We start from the raw sequence: 17,044 nt of genomic DNA on the forward strand, positions 1-17,044 counted from the left end.
TGAATTAGTATTTTCATGTAGTTGTTTTTCATACACACTCAACACTCTGCAAGTGGCAAGTTGTAATTCACGTATATGAACAAAGTGCAGACATAGTGTAAGGGTTAAGATTATAGTTTTGGTTATGATCCAAGTGCCTTGTTTGTAAGACGATTAAATTGCATTGTAGAATATAAAGGCCTACGTTATATAATCCTGCTACCGTAAGTGCAATATAAACATAAATAAAAGGTCTGAGAGCACACCTTAACAAAACACAGTGTAGTTGTAAAAGAGTTTGTGAATGTTGTTCTTTGCAGCTACAATTCCCCTTTAATATATTCAGTTCTGGTCTATAAAAAGTGAATAAATGCTTGATAACACAGCAACATGCACAAGCTTAAATGACACAATGATGAACTTACTCTAATGAATACACATGCAGGAATAAGAAAATCAATTCACCCCCCAATCATGTCTGTCATGTTTGTGCCAGAGAGGTATTTGCCCGACCATAATTTATGCACTGTTGGCAAGAAGTAACATTGGTTTGCACACAGTTGGTATTGCATGACATACCTTCTTTCTCTTCCTCTTCCATCTAGTGTTGTCTCTTGTCTGTTAAAGGGAAACATATGGTTGAGAACATGAACATTTTGTCACGATATAAGTGGAACTAAAAAAATGTGTCACTGTATTACATTTCTGGCATTGCTTTTTTGTGTGATAGCAAAACAAACGTGAAACATATAGTCAGTGGAATTTTAAGAAGGCTGCGACTTCTTTAATCTGCTTCTTTGAACAGCGTGTTGTTGCCTGTGGGGAAGTGTTGAGTTTTATGGTTACTACAAACATGTTTCTTTGCAGACTTCAGATGGGTTGCATTGTCCTAATTAACTGGTGGGAACTACAGGACACAATGCAGGTAAAAGGGCAAAAAAGGAAGATTATTACAAAGAGAAATCAAATGATCTGACACATGCATGCCATTGTAGCTTGTTGTGTCTGGATTTGGTTTGCTTTCACCTACAGTGGAGTAGCACTAAAAATATGTTCCATTAAGTTAAATACTAGGCCATGAATGAGTTTGACACCAGATACAATATCCAAACGTCCTGTTGTTACATTTAGACATTGAAGTGCATTTTAACAGGGTGATAGTACGTGTTTTCATGGATTCATTTATCTTGATAAATTTGTGGAGATATCTTTTAATTGTGTCAACCATGTGAGAGTAATTCTTTTAGGTTTGTGAAGATGTACTACATACATGTGCAAGAGATATTACAGTAGCAGCAGAGTTATATTTGATTTGGAGCCAAGTGTCTGTTCTTGTTTGAGAGATTTAGCTTAACATAGATGTTTGACATTTGGGCCAAGGAGATGAGTTCTTCATGCCTTATACAGAGTGAAGTATTTGTGGGCTGTCTTTCTATCAGAATATAAGGAACACTGTGAAGAAGAATACGATGCCAGTGATAGTGAGATCCTGGTCAGCACGGGTCCAGTGACTGCAGAGTCCTGGTCCACCACCACTAGCTTGTGAGTTTCTGAGCAGCATGCCAGTAACTGCAAGGTTCTGGTCATGAAGCATGTCTGAGATATTATCTGTTATGTTATTATGTTATTTGACCATGTATAAATAAATCTAAGATGATCCACAAGTCTGTTTGATAATGTCCTCCCCATTCATTTAACACAGATACAGAAACCCCCTCCTTACAGTGGAGTCACGAACTGATTCTACTTACACAGGGGTAGCATATTTTCCCTTGTGCGTGGGTTTTCTCCAACAGTCAAAAGAAAAGCTCATTATGTTAATTGTTAACTGTAAATGAGTGTGTTTACATTAAAGGGTTAGTGCTTCATCTAGCCTATCACAATCCTGTACCAGTCTGCCCTTAGCAGATCTGCATATAAAACAAACGTTATAACAAATGTAAAAAAAAAGTTCAAAAGATATTTAGTGTTTATTTTTTCCTCACAGTGTTTCTTAAGTGTCCCTGATTAAGACTAAGATCTGTCTAAAACTTTTAAGTTATCAGTGGGGGTCTCCTGTCACAACATCCGATTTTAAAATTGTTGATCTGAAAAATAAACCTCCAGATTCTTGTTTCCGAGCATACTTTCAAACTTGTGTAGGATTTGTGTTTAATGTGAGGATGGGTTGCTGCCTTGCCTTCTGTACTCATCGTGCTGTCAAAAACACAGTCCATGGTACGATAGATAAAAATAGACTGACGTTAGTTGAGGACTTAATAAAGTTTCCAAAGACCATTTTTTGGTCATTAGACCGTCTTAAACAGCATTGTAAATTGTTATGAATATCTTACTGTGCGTTCTTATACGAGACGTGAAAGATGGACAGGAAATGGAGGTGCAGAAAATAGAGTGTTTGCACGTGGACAAAAAATGTAAAAACTCTTAAAGTCAAGACTTCACAACATGCTACTGGGCAGATGACAGCATGTGACCCCCAGAGTAGTAGGAAGCAGAGAGAAAGAGACATGGGGAAAAACACATTAATTAGAACAAGTCATAAACAGTAGGGATCACTTTATATTTGCTTATTAAACCTGACTCCCATTGTGAGAGAACACGTACATAATAGTTTCTTAGTGCAACTGAGAAACTGCAGGGCTTTGTTTTTGTGTCAAAAAGAGACGTGTGTGTGTGTGTGTGTGTGTGTGTGTGTGTGTGTGTGTGTGTGTGTGGTGTTACTTGTGGTGTTAGGAGTAAATTATCAGAGTTAGACCGATACACCGTATTTGGCTTATATGAAATTCATGTTGTCAATATATGATCAGAGAACCATTTGGTGTGTTTCACTGATTTGCAGTTAAGAAATTCTGCAGGTCAGATAATGTGACAGCTGATGAAAGCCTGACCCAACAAACATGGGAATGAAAAAAAATCAACATTGGGCACCACTGCGCCCATTTTAACCTGCATATTGCATCGAAGTAAAATAAATGCATTTCATCTGTGCCACAATATGCATTGCCAAGATTGACAAATTCTGTAAAGAGGAAGACTGCATGGAAACATTGGACAATGGTGCAATTTCAAATGTATGAAATAATAGTTTGACATCTTGGTAACTGCAAAGTTCATAGACAAACTTATTTCATCTTATCTGTAAACAATCCCCAGAAAATGAGAAATCCCATTAAGAAGAGATTTTAAGAAGAAATGACGTTTTAAGGTATTTAATGACACATCACATTTTTATCTTTTTAACTTTAGAGGTGTTGATAGACAGATTGTGTTACTTTTGGGCGGGGGGATTCTTCCCCTCAATTTTAATACTTTTGCTACTATATACTCCAAGTGTACAGACAATTCACAAGTACTTGGATCACTCCTGAAAATCCTGATATTTTTAGGCAAGGTGTGGTTTTATAATTTAAAACAATTTGAAACATACATTACTATAAGAGAACTGTAGAACAGTTTATTTTCAGGTAATTTCCAAAAGTATGCATTTATATTGGCACCACATACCCTACAACATGTATTGGCTGTACTCTGTAAAAAAAGAAAAGAAAAAAGGTTTGTTAAAGTATTGGCTTTGAAAAGCACAAATCAGTCCAGGCGCAGTGTGCAGATCGTTACTGGAGGCAGGGAAAGGAAAGTAACGTCAGCTCCATATATTTCAAGACACTGTTATAAACTTTCCTTCCGCTGCTGAGTTTCCCTCTCAGCTCAGCTCCAAGCAGCTTATTTCATCACCTCGTCTCACCGCCTCTTTGGCTTGTGAATACCAAGGAGCAAGATGGCAAAACATTAACCTAAGCTCAACCTGAGACACATCATCCTCAATTTTCTTGTGACAAAAATGTCAAAAATGTTCTCAATTCTTTGGCAGAGCTTGATGAAACACTACAGGTAGGTAAGAATTCCTATTTAAAAGGGAATCACAAATCCACCAGGCTTCTCTTGGGATCATGTTGGTAGTACTAATATACTCTACAATAGGATTCTGCTTGTTTGTTGGAAAAATACAGTAGTCTGCAGGAACCACAATGGCTTTGTTAAAAACCCTTTTTCCTGCAGGGTACCAGTCACAGGTTTTTACAAGTCCCTGTTGGCCCTTGCTGTGTGATGTTCACGTACATTCCTCTCTGACACCTGGAAGCTGAGGGCTCAGCACAGGAAGGCAAGAGCCTAAACAAACATGGAAGGTGTCCTAGTGGATCAGTGGTTTGGGGTCCACGCCCTGCAAAGCTTGCGGCTTCAGGTGAACATGATAATTTGAATGTCTGTTTCTCCCGTTTCTTTGCGTCACCTACGCGCACGCCTCTATTAGTCTACATCCTTGGTTTTGAAAAATAACGACCACACAAACCTCATAGATAACTTTGGGTGAATGAAGAGCTTATCTACAATGATTTTCAATTCTCAAACACTAAGAAAGCAAAACTATGCAAACAGACTGATTTAAATCAGGTACAAATTGTTCACCATCTGAATTAAGAATTTCCTCAATCGATCTAAAAATTTCAAACTGTTCTAAAAATTGAATTGCAATTAATTGCTAGATTTTAATAGTTAATCGTGGTTAATCTACAGTGGCCCTGAAGTGCAAAGCATAATGACAAATCAGAAAAATACAACAAAGCAACAATAAATCACAGAACAAACAAGAAATGAAGTTGATGTTGCTTGCCTTCATTTCCCAGAGCACCCTCCAGCTGAGCTCTCCTTTCCAGGCGTTCCCTCCTCATCCATTGCCCCTGCATGGCAAGAGAGACAGCCTTTGCTCTTCTATGTCATTTTGGTTCAATACTTCATTTTGGAGGATATATAAGGTATTTTGCACTTAAGGTGTGTGGTTTTGTGAATTGTAATGTCATTGGGTTTTCTTTCATCTTTTGTGTTTTGACGTGTTTTCTTATTTGTTGTTGTGATCTGCGCTTCAGGGCCACCACATTAATCAGATTTTATTGGATGATTAAAACGTATTATTTCAGCTTTAAAAATGAAAAATTGTTGACCACAGTTTGTCGAAGAAGAAAACCAACAGTGAGAAATTATCCTAGGTACACAGGGAAAATTTGATAAAAAAAAATCTAAATGGAGGGAAACCAGACAGTGGATTCGGATTGTCCCCCCTATCCCCTTAACTATCCTCTTCACCTTAATCCCAAGGAAAACATCATGATGTTAAGAAAAGGAGGAGAATTCATGAAGGACTAAGGGAAAAGCGAATCTGTTGCTCTGAGAATCCGACCACATTTCCTCTAGACTACGTATACGTGATGGCGGTAGTGAATGATGTGGGTCTGCCGTGGGGAAACTTTACTAAAACACTTTACCCTGTGCTTTCTTAAAGGTGTAATAATCCTAATTACTGCAAGATTGGAAGTGAAAAAAAGGCTCCAAGTAAGAAAAATGAAACAATGTGGTTTTCACATTGAGAATCCTCACCTTCATGTCCACTCATGAATCAACATTTATCCATAAGTTTGATTCTCTAAAAAATATTTTTTACATGTATGAAAGATATATGTAATGTTTTAGGTATACAAATGTACAACTGCAAAAATCATTCTTAAGTGAATGAAATATGTTGAATAAAACATCATCTGCTCACCATTAGTTTTCGTGAACTGTCGGAGGCGGAAGTCACTTTAAATGTTGCGACCTTAAGTTGTTATGATACACCTACAGAAAATACTTAATATGAACAATGAGGGGGTGAAGTGACTTCCGGAGATCTGTGAGGCTGTGAAAAGTGTGTGCTTTCTGTACAACATGTTATCGCAAACAATTTGATGGCTGAGATACTTAAGCCTGGACCGCATGTTTTTTCTGCTAACGCATAGATAGATAAAAAAAAGAGCTAGCAATCTTTGTTTTTTTTGTAACCATCGTGTTAAATGAACTACAATGTTTGAAAACATTTTGAATTTGTCACCAGATTTAGAAATAATTGATAAAGATATATATTATATATATATATATTTGACTTGCAACTGCTCAACAGTTGTGTTAGCTAGTCCTTCAAATACATAGCCCTTTAGTAGCTTCAGTGTTGAGACTAATGAGTTTACTTTGGAGGACAACAAGCGGTGTCAGCCCGATAGCATCCTCGGAGAAGGAACGTTGCGTGCTGTAAACAAACAGGCAGGGGATTATTCAGCTGTGAGCTTTCCAGTAGATGTTGCCTTTTAGCACCAGCATGAAACTAAAACAACCTGCTGTTTCGGCTACACCTTCCCCATACTGAAGCCTCTGCTGTCCTCCAGCAGCACACCTCCGCTTGCTTTCACTCGAAGGAGTTATGAAATGAAATGCACCATGGTAAAGCACAAGCGGCAGACAAATTTGTCCTTTGCCCGTGCTTCAATTTCCTGTGTCATGCATTGATGTGTTAGCAGGCTAATGTTAGCACACTTTGTTTCACTCATTGTCACACCCCCGGGTTAAGTGTTCCATTTATTTCTGTTCCCCTCATGTATCATGTCTTGTGTTTTGTGTTTTACTTACCCTGTGTCTCGTTTCAGTTCTCTTGGCTAATTGCCCTTCCCTCCGTGTTTCCCAGTCTGCTGATTACCTGATGTGTCTCACCTGTGTCTTGTTAACTCCACCACCTGTTCAGTATTTGATGTATCTCGTCTCTTCGTAGCAGCGTTACCAGCATTGTTTTGTATAGCCTTCTGATCTGACCTAGTGTGTTATTTTACCTCGATTTCTGCTTGCCGTTTTTGATACCTCTGCCTGGATTGATTGGCTACCGTGTACCGAACCCTGCCAGCAATAAACAGATTTTGAAACTACCTTTTCCCTTGAGTTGTGCATTTGGGTCTCCTTACCTGGTTGTGATACTCACAGCCTCATATTGCACATAAATTGAGAACAGAGAATGACCATGATATAAAGAAACTTAGGCCTACGTGAAATTCACATGTGCATTTAATAGACTGTGTTATTCTTCTTTTCAGCTTTATACTCAAGGCCATCCCGTCCATGTAAACATGTTGTAATCAAGGCTCAGACAACATGACACCAGGCGGGACTCACACTTCTCACTCATTGTGGACAGTCATGACTCAGAGACATTTACTGATGATATACTTGATTTATGCTGTATTTATGTGTAAAATGTTGCACATTCTTCCTGGCAAAGACTTAGGGAAGACAGAGATCATACACACTGGGGTTATCAGGGACAGTTAAGACTATTACTAGAGACAGGCAAAAACAATGAGGGCGGGACACACCATCACAAAGGTGTAAAAGAGAAGCAGGAAAAAATAGCTTTAGACTCGGGACAGGAGACTGACTAAGTAAATCAGGAAATGGTAACTGACAACATAAACAAATGTAATACAAAAACTGGCCTCAGACTTATGTTTGTCATGTGTTTTGGCTATGGTTTTGATTGGTTGCAAATCTGAGACCTGTACTACAAAGCAAGTTCAACACACCCAGGGAATCTTTTAGTCATCTGTCTTCACCAACCTTGACAAGGAGATTGCTACACCATCACACAAACTGGTTATCAACCTATAAAATCAACCAGGAGTTTCCAGAGGTTCATTTGAAAGGGGCGTTGTTTGGCGTCTGGTTTAAAGCAGTAGGTAGAGCAGAAATGCCACGTACAAAAGCCTCAGTCATTGTTGCACTGGTTGCAGGTTCAAACTCCATTACTGATGCTGTTTGGTGCATTAGATTCCCCAGTCTCTCCCCCCCCACATTTCCAATCACTCCTCACTTTCCTATCCAAAATAAAAAGCAAAATCCAAGAAAGAAATCTAAAATAAATTGCAGACCTGTTGTTATCAAACAGAGTGAAGTGAAAATAAAAAAAACCCTCCGCACTTCTCATGATTGGCTCATAGACCTTTGTGATCAAGACAGCTTATAGGTCAGTGTGTGATGTTTTTTTTTTTTTTATCTTCAGCAGAGTTTGTTGTGTATAAGTCACCATGGCGATCTACCTTGTCCAGAATGTTGACATTACTCCACTTACCACACAACCTTACTTTGTAGGACAGGACTCAGGTACTTCCTCTTAGCTTTTTAAGCTGACAACTCAACTGACAACTCAGAAAGAAAGCACTGAGATATTTGAAACATTGTCTCATTTTCTTTATCTTAACCCCGTTAATTGATGGAAAACCAGTGTGTTTGTCTCTTTAAAACAGCTTGTTTGTCACAAACACACACACACAGACACAGAAACACACACGTCTCCTCCCTTTTCCAACTGTGTGCCACATGAAAGCAGTGTCAGCGGTGTGTTATTAGTATCCAGAGACTCCAGAGTGTCTGCTGCACTGTCACCTCCCACAACCTTCTTTACACGCACTCTGTGTGTGTTTGTGTGTGTGTGTGAGAGTGTGTGTATGTTTGTGTAGATATATAGATGGCTGCAACCTGTATCAGTTGTCTGACTCACTCTGATGAAAGCGCCGTCAGCACACTTTCAACGCCTTTGTGAAGTGTTTGTGTGCATATGTGTGAGTATAATTGTGTAATGCAATCTCCTAAAAATACACACAAAATAGTGTAAATGACTGGCGGATTCAAATAAAGACATTTATTGTTACACATTTTCTGACTTAAAAAGGTTCCTAAGGCACAAACAGTTATGCTACAATTGATCTACAGTTGGCAATATAAATTATACATCTGTGTACAGCATGTTTTAAACGAATATATACTTTGCATATATGCACACTCTGTAGTGGCCATTTTGAGTCTTGATCAGTATTTTAAGATGTAAGGTCCTTGTAATGTCTGGAAACAGGAATTAAAGGGCCAATTTAGAAAAAGTTTACTAATGAGAATCTTTTCTCTGCATTGGTTAAAGACAACCTGTTAACATATTTCTGTAAACCAAACATTTGTCTTGGTTCTTAACATCACTTGGAGGCATACACAGCTTGGTTAATTTCACTGCCTTTTCAAGGCACTGCGTCTGGAATAACTTTCTGTGCAGCTTTTGCTACTTAAGGCTAACTCGAGCCTGGTTTAATGACCTGTTATGTTGGCCAGGCTAGGCTCAATACCAGGATTTCTCGAACAGAAACCAATTGCTTGTGTTCCGTTTCGGCAAGATGTTTCACAAGTCACGTGTCAGCAACAAACTGGCTCAACTACAGTGCTATAAACCCGAAATAAAAATATTTTGCTTTGGGATTTTTTTTAATGGAGGTCTAAACAAAATATATTTTTAAACATGAAGATGCACATTCCCTTTTTTTGCGATCACTCATTCCCTTCTGTTGTTCTGCGTGTAAAAGTGACATGCATTAAGGATTGTATAATTATGCATTTGGTGTGTCTCACTTTACTTCTGAAGACACCTTCAGAAAAAAAGGCACTGCTATGGCACAGTGATTTGTTTCAAAGTTCTGTTGGGTGAGGTTTTTTAAAAAAAGTTGTTGGTATTTTAAGGCAGGGAGGGTCTAAAACAACACTATTGAGTTGCATTATGGGAGTTTTAGGAAGATCATAATAGATGCTGTTGTGCCACATAAATAAAATTTTTTACATTAACATTATTTCTGCTCAACACCTGACAGCTATTACCCACAATCCAATGCAATGAATGCAAATAGCTAGGTTTGAGATCTTGATCTTGACAGCCACTACACAGAACAGACGCTGGAAGAGTTCTTACCCTATTGTTTATATTTTCAAACTTCCCCCACAGAAAATTTGCACTTTTTCCTTGCAAAACAGCAACGATTCAAACTAAGCTTTACTTATTTATTTACTATTCTGTTTCAGGAGAAATACAACTTTAAATAAAATTAAAAATTAGTGCAAAAAGAGCAAGGGCCACAGTACATGTGTTTTGCTATTAGGTACTTGATCATTTAGTGTCCCTCCATGGTTTGTCTCCTTTGGTTGGTTGAGTTTGATCTTTTACTTTCAAAGGTTAGCATCGTTTCAGTGCTGTTCACTGTCCTGACCTCACCTAAAATCAAACCATCCAATTTTCTGCTCATTTAAAGCCAACCATAAGTGTCCTGTGCTGCTGAAATGGACTTAAAGCGGGAGAAGAATTTCAGTAGTTTTCAGTGGTTGATTAAAAACGTGTCTGCGGGAAAGAGTGAATCAATGCAAGTTTTTTTTTTCTTCAATTAAAATGATACTATAAAAAAACCTATTAAATATTTTAAATATGAGCGGTTATCTGTGATTTAGAATGAGATTTGTTGTGTGAATCTCAGCTCTGCAAAAGCCACATCAGTCACCACTATTTCCATGACAACCTCGGAGGAATGAGTTCATATACTCCAGATTTAAGGGCAACAGAGTTACTGGGGCTGGCACTTGTTTTTAATCCACATTTTGTGGAGAAGCATGTTTTATAACTTGTGTATTTGGGGTTTAAAGTCATGACTTATGTCTCTGTCATGTGTTTTTGGTCACAATAGAGCTATAAATCATCCTCCCAAAAAAGACTCCCAGACTTTCAGCACAAGCCTCCTTTAAACCTTTTGTGCAGACTCCATGTTTTAGTAGACGGCTCCCAGACTCTGTGCAGTTGACGACGCACCTGTTGGCGCGCGATGGGCCAGGCCTGACTGTTGCAGACCTAAATTTTCCCCTTGCTGCTGGTACCAGTTCTGATGTGAGTACTCTCCCATGCAGGCGGGCGAAGAGTCGACAGGAGGTTGATAGTGACTCTGCCCCCTGCTGGCAGGGTCTAGCGGTGCATTATTGTTGCTGTTGTTTGTATTGTTGCTGTTACTGTTGTTGTTGTTGTTGTTACTGTTGTTCTCCCACACAGCTGGGGATGGAGGAGAGTTGCAGGCCATGGAGTCGCTAGCATCAGGGCTGTGATCTAGAGGAATATCTCCAAGTGGAAACTCTCCATTCTTATAGAGCTTCTTAAACTTGGAGCGACGGTTTTGGAACCAAATTTTGACCTGGAGGGAAGGACATCAAATGTTGAGGCAACTTAAAGAATAAAAAAATGTAAGCAACATAAAATGACTATCACCTATTATTGTAGTTTGCATAAAACAATGTTATTTCTGCTCAAACTTCTGCCTGCTATGCTGGAAATTGGATTTTATAAGTATGAGTAAGGTTAAGTAGAAGTAAAGCTGCGAGATGGAAGACGGCTTTGACACTGTCAGAGTTGTAGCTGAAAGACTAAAGCTCAAACATCATAAATCATAAAGACCTTGAGAAAATACCTAAGCAACAAATTGCTTTTATAGTACACACAGATATAATGATAGTCAGGTCTAATGAGCACTAATGATAGTACAGTTTTCTCATATGTTGTAAATGAAATGTAAATTACGTGGATTATGTTTTTGGTGTTCCCATAATTACTTAATAATGAATTTGCATATATGTTTTCAAAAACAAGTAGCTCTGCCAACAGTAGACCTTTCATGTTGCAATGCGTCATATGCTTCAAACAATGCCCATTTTTGTGATCACACCCATGACAAGTTCATGAGCTTAGAACCTTGTGACTCCTGAGCTCAATGCTTTGGTTTGGGTTATAGAAGCCAGATAAATAAAATAATATATTTTTGTGTTAAATAAAATAATATATTTTTGTGTTTGTGGACTTTAATATATGTATGTGTGTGTGTGTGTGTGTGTGTGTGTGTGTGTGTGTGTGTGTGTGTGTGTATATACACACACACACACATACACACACACTTTTTTTAACAAAGTTTATGTTTACTGTAAAAACAGGATACGCAACCCTTTTTATTCAACTCATGTCAAGGAAACATGTAACAACATGTTATTTTTTAATGGTGTAATGCGTGGTCAGGTGTAATAGTGCAAATCTTACTCCAAATTTACTACGGAGCAGGTTAGAACATTGTCAAACATAGATGTTTAGTTTATAATTCGTTAACATGACTTTTCATTCGGAATCAGTCTTTTTTATTCATTTAGATGTGCTCCCTGCCCACCTGCTCGCTGTGTCAGAAAACCGAGACGAAGTTCTATCCCAGCAAGGTTTAGCATATCTGCTTTTCATTTTCAGAGAGAGAAACCTCCGGGGCAAAAAAAATAAATCAAAATGCAGGAACATTATATGGGCCCTTTTAGTTCCTAAATCTGAGCTTGATCTTAACCTACCATTATCCATTCTTTAAGAAAGAGAGGAATACTTGTAGTCTTAAAATATTTTTGTCAAAAGAAACATGTTAAATAAACATATGTTTACTCGTAATACTTTGATATATCACAAAACACCTATCACAAAACACAAAGAATTATAAAGGCCACTGCAAACTCTAAGATTCTTCAGAGCTCTGTTACATGTCATTTTAAGATACGATCAGAGCCACTGTTGTTTTGCTATTTGTTAAATCAACATTAAATCCAAGAGGGCATCAAACCAACTCACATAACTACGTTTGAATTGAAGGGGTATTGTGCGCACACCTTTGTTTTCTTTAAGTGTGCATGAAGCCCTAACACAATATTGAACAAAGAGATACTGAAGCCACGTTAAAACAACCTGTGCCACAAGTTTTGTCTTTTATCACTTAGGCAAAGATAAATCATTTGAAGGGAGGAGTATGTATAAACCAGACTGACAGTTACAAGTCACGGTAGAGCACAGGATCACAGTCGACCTCTCTGGAGCTCATTCGTTATACATAATCCTTCATTGTTGTTGTTAAACCTGGTGTTAAATTACACGTTTAAACAAAATACAACTCTCTTACTGTGTTCAAACGTAACCTACAGCTATGGGATACGATATCACTCCTAATATGACCTTTATGAGATTTTTCAGTTATGCCAGTTCAAGGTGTATTTATTTATTTTGCTCTCACTCTCATCACATCATCAACTCACACATCAAGTAAGTTAAAGTAATTATTTGAACTACATTTAATGTTTTACTGTGTTTGTGTCAGTTCAGCTGAATTGTTTTTTCACAACCCCCCCCCCCCAAAAAAGTTAAACTGCTTTCAGTTCACACTCCTTAGAGCTCATAAACGTGTCTAACTTCTGAACTTCAACTTCAAGTTAAAAGTGGTAACACCTTTGTTATTCTGCAACACTAACAGATATGATAAACCCTTCTGTCCATCTATTTAAACTGACACTTCAACTAGTTCACAAGCTTCAGCTTAAGATGCAGCACCCATTTAAAGTCTTTTGCAAATTTAAAAAATAGGCAATTTCAAGGAAAGAGTTACACATAATCTGGTTTCAATTTTTACAAAACTCTATGAAATCTGTTTTTTCTGAACTTTGATGTAGTTGAATGCAGCCTCACCTGTGTCTGTGTGAGTCCCAGTTGTGCAGCCAGCTCGGCACGCTCAGGCAGCGCCAGGTACTGCGCAGACTGGAATCTCCTCTGCAGGACGGCCAGCTGGTAGCTGGAATAGATGGTCCGCGGCTTCCGCACCTTTTTGGGCTTCCCATTGACCATCCGGACCTCCACAAGCGGCTCCTCTTTCACTGTAGGATGAAAAATAATGATATTTTAAAACTCACGTGTCACGTTTTTATGTGCTTGTAGAATTTTACAGTTGAAACTTTTTCAGTTAATTTCTTCTTCAGTGGTCTTTTTAATATGTTACTCAACCTGTATAAGATATCATCATACAGTGTGTTTCTTCCTATTTTGATATTCTGTCGTGTTAAGATTTTACAGAGAAGTTTGTGCAGATAGAAGTTGTCACACAAAAATGGCCACTGCTGCTTACAACTCTGAAGTTTCAAAGAAATTCCGCCAGCACTGTCAACTTATAATTTTGGTCTGAGTGTCTCCCACAGCCGGGGAGGAAGACGGAGATTTATAGGTGCTTTTCAAGTAGCCTGAATGCCCTCTTGTATACATCAGTCATGCTTTGTGTTGTTATTCCTGTACCTCATTTGTGTCTACTTTTAGAGATACATTCAGCTTTTCCGAAACACATTTGTTTGTATCAACACATATTCAAGAAACACCACCATTTTGACCATTCAGTTAAATATGTATGGATATGTATGTATCTAAACTTTTTTCATTGGTTTACTAACCTTAATCTAAACCTAACTTAACAAATGATTTTGTTGTAAACTTTATTTTCTATAGGTTAATTTCAGTTCTACAACCACAAGGTCTTTTTACATTTCATCCATGGTTTGTGCATTCATAAAATTGTTGATTTGTCAATAGATTTATTTGGGTGTGGCTGCAGAACGTTGCAAGATAAGGAGCTGCCTCGCTGAATGATTCAAAGGCCAAGGCTGACTGACATGCTGTGACACCTGATGTGCGTGGCTGAGGGCCAAAGTCCCCCGGGGCCATTTCCAGGAGTCAACTCCCAACTGGAATGTTAAAAACAGAACACCAGTCTGTCAAGTTTGTTTTTTCCTCCTAAGTATGCATACATAGCTCAAAAAGAACATGACGAGAACACTTTTCTGAACACTGTGGAGTGCATGGTTGGGACCTGAAGTGAAACGTCGATGGTGCTTGTTTTCCCTGATGTTGTTTAAGGTTGTTAAGTTTTCCTTTATTTGGGGTCTTGAGCGCACAATGACCTGATAGTTTTACTCTTACAGTATCTCATTTACAGAAACTTAAAGATTTTACTCAATATTGTTTTTTCTTTTTTCATTGAATCAGCAGATTTGTCCGAGCACAAACTGATACTTTTTACTGTTGTGTTTATTTAAAACAATTGTGTGTTAATGTGGAGTCTGAAAATAGGTGAAATTTAAAAGTCACTGATTCGAACTAGGCCATGGCTTCCATCCAAAGGCCTTTATGGTGCCCGGTCATAAATACAATCTGAAAAAAAAACTGCTAAAGGAAATGTAATATTGAGAAAAGTGAAAGTAAAACTCAAAACAATGAGCGAGTTTACCTAAATCTATCTCTGTTCTCTGTAATCATTATCTCTCCCCTTCCCCAGTTTCCCTCTTCCACTCCTTTATCTCACCCAAAAATGATGTGTCATGAAGAGTGACAACACATTGATTTTTTAAACAAAATATAACTGCAACCAGTGACATCAGGTACTTATATCAGAGGCTGCTCAACTGACAATAAATGATATACTATTGTGTTTTAGTATTTAAACAAGCAAATGAAAAAGTAATATTATTTAAACTGTCACACGTCTTTGTTCTGACATTAATCCTAAATAGTTTTTATGCCTCAGCAAACACATATATATCCAAATATTTTTCTTTTAATATTAAAGGTTTAGATTAAGCACTTAATATTACTTGATATTTCAATTCTGCATTTGATTTGTTTTCTACTCGCTACTCATCCATAAATGTAGATTTTGTGGATCACCCAAATTTTAGATTATGTACAATGTAAAGACATCCGTTTAAGACTTAGTTCATTTAATAAAAAATAAAATAAAAAAAACACTCAGTCCCTTGTGCGTAAAGGTCATTCGCAATAATTGGGTTTAAAAGGCCTGACGTGAGCGCTTGCCAAAGATCACCCTGAGGTGGTCAATGTGGCTTTTTTGGTTCTTGGACAAAGATGGAGAGCTGTGTGTAAGACAGGAAACAGCAGCCCTCTGTGTTCATCATTTCATACATACATTTAAAAATATAGCATGGATCAAACTTCTGCATAAGTTCCAAATTATCCTTAAAAGTACAGAAGTTCACTTGTGGTATTGCTTGGACTTACCTCCGTCCTGCAGAGTTGATTGCACCTCTCTGCTGTAGGCTACGTGCTCTCGGTGAGCTGCATGAGGGTATGGGTATTCTGCTTTGCCAACTGTGTATGCACCCCCTGGACCCATCCCGTTCAGGTTGTAATGGTGGTACGCGTATGGGTTCATGTGCTGAGCTGAGTACGGCTGCTGCGCCTGGTAGAAATCCTGCGGGCCGTGGAGCGCGCTCTGGCCGCTGTAGAAGCCCATGCCTGTGGATGAAGACTCCGGCAGAGTTGGTGAATCCTTGGTGGCCGAGATGGAGCTCCCAACCACGGAGAGGAGAGGCTTCTTCTCTTCGAAGACAGGTGAGGACTGTCCGTTCATTTCCCGGCTTTTTAAGGAGTTATTCTGCTCTTAACTTTAACCGAGGACAGTTCTGAACTCCTCACCGTCTGGAGCTGGCGTTCCCAAACTCCCTAAACGAAGCTGCCGGGTTGTCCACCGTGGCGGCGCCCAACCCAACTAGAGCTCGTAATTACAGGGCGCGCCGAGCTGAGCCAAGCCGGGCAGGACTGAGGGGAGTGGATGTCTCCTTCTCATTGGCTCGCCTGCTCGCTCTCTGCCTCTGCCCTGAGGCCAAGACAACGATGACTGTCGCCTGTCTGGCTCCCTTCTCCTCCCCACAGAAACCTCTTGTAAGCCTCTCCTCGGGCCCAAACGCGGCGCGCACACACAGTTGGTAAGCCTGGAAAAGGTCTTCTAACTTTTAGCTCTTTCAAATCAACATAGATAGATATATAGACACAGACAACAACCAATATCCTAAATAGGGCAGATACAGATTGACCTGACCAGGCATAATGATGTTGTGATAAGTAATGTTTACGAATGCGCTTTCCTGAGCTGCCTCCCATACAAATGCAGATTTAGAGCCATGTGTTGTTTGCTGCCAGTGTTTGGGTATTTACAGGTAATCGAGGCTTATTTTCCTGTTTTACATGTGTTGACTCGGACCCCGGGCTTCTCCCAAGCCTCAGGGAGGAGAAACAGCCCCCAAAAGAAATTTAAAATAATTATTCCAACAAGCCGCAACCTTAATCATAGTAGTAGTAATGTGACAAGCTCACCGCTAGATGTCACTGCTAAGACTCTCTGACTGGCGCTCATATTTTTCAAACCAGTTAACTTTTGTTTGTAGTACTACTGGAGCTTCGTGAGATGACCTACCTTTAAACTGAACATTTCAATCATTTATTCACACATTCTTTATTAGCTTAGATATTTTTTTAAACAAATTATTTAAGTTTTATCAGTGGAGTTGAGATATCCTTCAACATAAAATCCAGGTAACTGTACAAAAAAGGCTGGTTTAAAAAAATTCCCCGGTTTGAAGAACAAAACCTAAATTCATGGAAAACATTTGAAAAAAACATCCAATATGATGCACACAAAAGATTACATAGAAGCCAAATGGACATTACTCAAAATCCCAC

At 38.7% G+C, this 17,044-nt stretch overlaps 1 protein-coding gene across 1 annotated transcript; it reads right to left on the bottom strand.

Annotated features, from left to right (window-relative positions):
• Nucleotides 1-8,363: 8,363 nt before the first annotated feature.
• On the bottom strand, nucleotides 8,364-16,948 carry dlx3b (distal-less homeobox 3b). The gene is made up of 3 exons (XM_079365809.1): nucleotides 15,584-16,948; nucleotides 13,214-13,398; nucleotides 8,364-10,871 (listed from the first exon to the last, which is right to left on the bottom strand). Exons 1-3 carry the CDS (start codon nucleotides 15,933-15,935, stop codon nucleotides 10,458-10,460), a joined length of 951 nt encoding a protein of 316 aa, XP_079221935.1. The 5' UTR covers nucleotides 15,936-16,948; the 3' UTR covers nucleotides 8,364-10,457.
• Nucleotides 16,949-17,044: the final 96 nt, after the last annotated feature.

This window comes from Symphodus melops, assembly GCF_947650265.1.
Source record: "Symphodus melops genome assembly, chromosome: 17".
Lineage (NCBI taxonomy): Eukaryota > Metazoa > Chordata > Actinopteri > Labriformes > Labridae > Symphodus > Symphodus melops.